Below are 1,541 nucleotides of genomic sequence, written 5' to 3' on the forward strand. Positions count from 1 at the left end.
CCAAGTGTTGGGAATAAAGGCGTGTGCCACCACTGCCCGGCGACCAGAACATTTCCTATCAGATGCTTTGAAATACATATTTATTTTACAATAATAAGGCAAAGCAAGGAAAACAAGAAGATATTTTCAGTATGGAGCACTACAAACCACACAGACATGAAGACGAGAGAGGTTTCAATGATTTGTACTGTGGCACGGTAGAGATTTGTGAGTGTTAAATGAACAAAATATGGAATGAGGCATTGTCTTGAAACTAGATCCAGGTTTTCACATTAAAGCTTCATGACCTAACGCTGGGCTCCTAACATCTGAGCAAAATTATCTCAGTTATGCAGTGTTGTTTGGCCAGTAAACTGTGGCACCCTGATGTTTGCTGAAGCACATTCAAGACCTGTGTGATGTCATAATGCCTCTGGGTTTTGTCATCAATATCCAGGTGTATAAAAGGCCCTTGGCAAGTGGCTCCATCCAGACTCCAGAATCCTACTGCTTGATCTCCCTCTGAATACTCCACTCCCGACAACATGTGTTATTGTGGCAGCTACTGTGGAGGCCTTGGCTATGGCTATGGAGGCCTAGGCTATGGCTGTGGCTATGGCTATGGCTATGGTTGTGGCTATGGTGGCTATGGTTATGGCTGCTACCGCCCACTGTGCTGTGGAAGATACTGGTCTTATGGCTTCTACTGAGGACATTATGCAGAGACCCAACCTTTCTAACCAAAAGGGCTGCCAAGTGTTTCCATACCAGGANCTCAAAAAATGTCTTCAAAAAGTCTAAATTTAGGACAAAATATATAAAATATAATTGAAATTCAACATGGTCATCTAATACCTCATCTGAATTTAGACTATGATGATGTTTTATGTTACCTTCATCATACTCGGAAAATATTTATAAATTTAACTCTTGCCCAATGTTTTAAAAAGATGTTGTGTATCATCAAAAAATTAAATAAATAAGCTCTACAAATTAATTTTTGTGTGTTCTGTGCTTTTGTACCTGATTGGTCATGTGTACAGAGGTAGTTATGGAAATGTGTGAGGGGAGTGAAAGTGAGGAAGATATTTGAGGAGACAGACATGGAGAAGAAAAGGGGAGGGAAATATGGACGGGTAGAGGAAGTTAGAGAGAGAAGGAAACAATTATTTCCAGTGTTCAAATACAGATGTTCATTTTCTTCTATTTCTAACATGACTGTTATAAAGATTGTAACAATAGCCTTGGTAGGGCACCTACTTCTTTAAGATTCACTGATTTTCATTTTATTGTATAAGAAGCAGGATAAGTTCTAGATCTGTGTGTTTGGAAACATGCCACATGCTACTTTCCTCATAGCTACACCAAGTTACATTTCCATCAACAATAGAGAAGGGTACCCTCTTCTATTGATCTGTTTCTCTCCAATATTAATTATCTAGCAGTTGTAAAATGAAATGTCATCTTGTCTTTAGTCATATCTCTGAGATATTAGTGAAGTAGAACACTATTGTGTCCAGTTGTCCTTCTGTATCTATTCCTTTGAAAAACACCTGTTTTCA

General features: G+C 38.8%; 1 protein-coding gene across 1 annotated transcript; it reads left to right on the forward strand.

Annotated features, from left to right (window-relative positions):
• Positions 1-524: 524 nt before the first annotated feature.
• On the forward strand, positions 525-689 carry LOC110314725 (keratin-associated protein 20-2-like). The gene has a single exon (XM_021188962.1). The coding sequence runs from the start codon at positions 525-527 to the stop codon at positions 687-689; it is 165 nt and encodes a 54-aa protein (XP_021044621.1).
• Positions 690-1,541: the final 852 nt, after the last annotated feature.

This window comes from Mus pahari, unplaced genomic scaffold (genome assembly GCF_900095145.1).
Source record: "Mus pahari unplaced genomic scaffold, PAHARI_EIJ_v1.1 scaffold_15573_1, whole genome shotgun sequence".
NCBI lineage: Eukaryota > Metazoa > Chordata > Mammalia > Rodentia > Muridae > Mus > Mus pahari.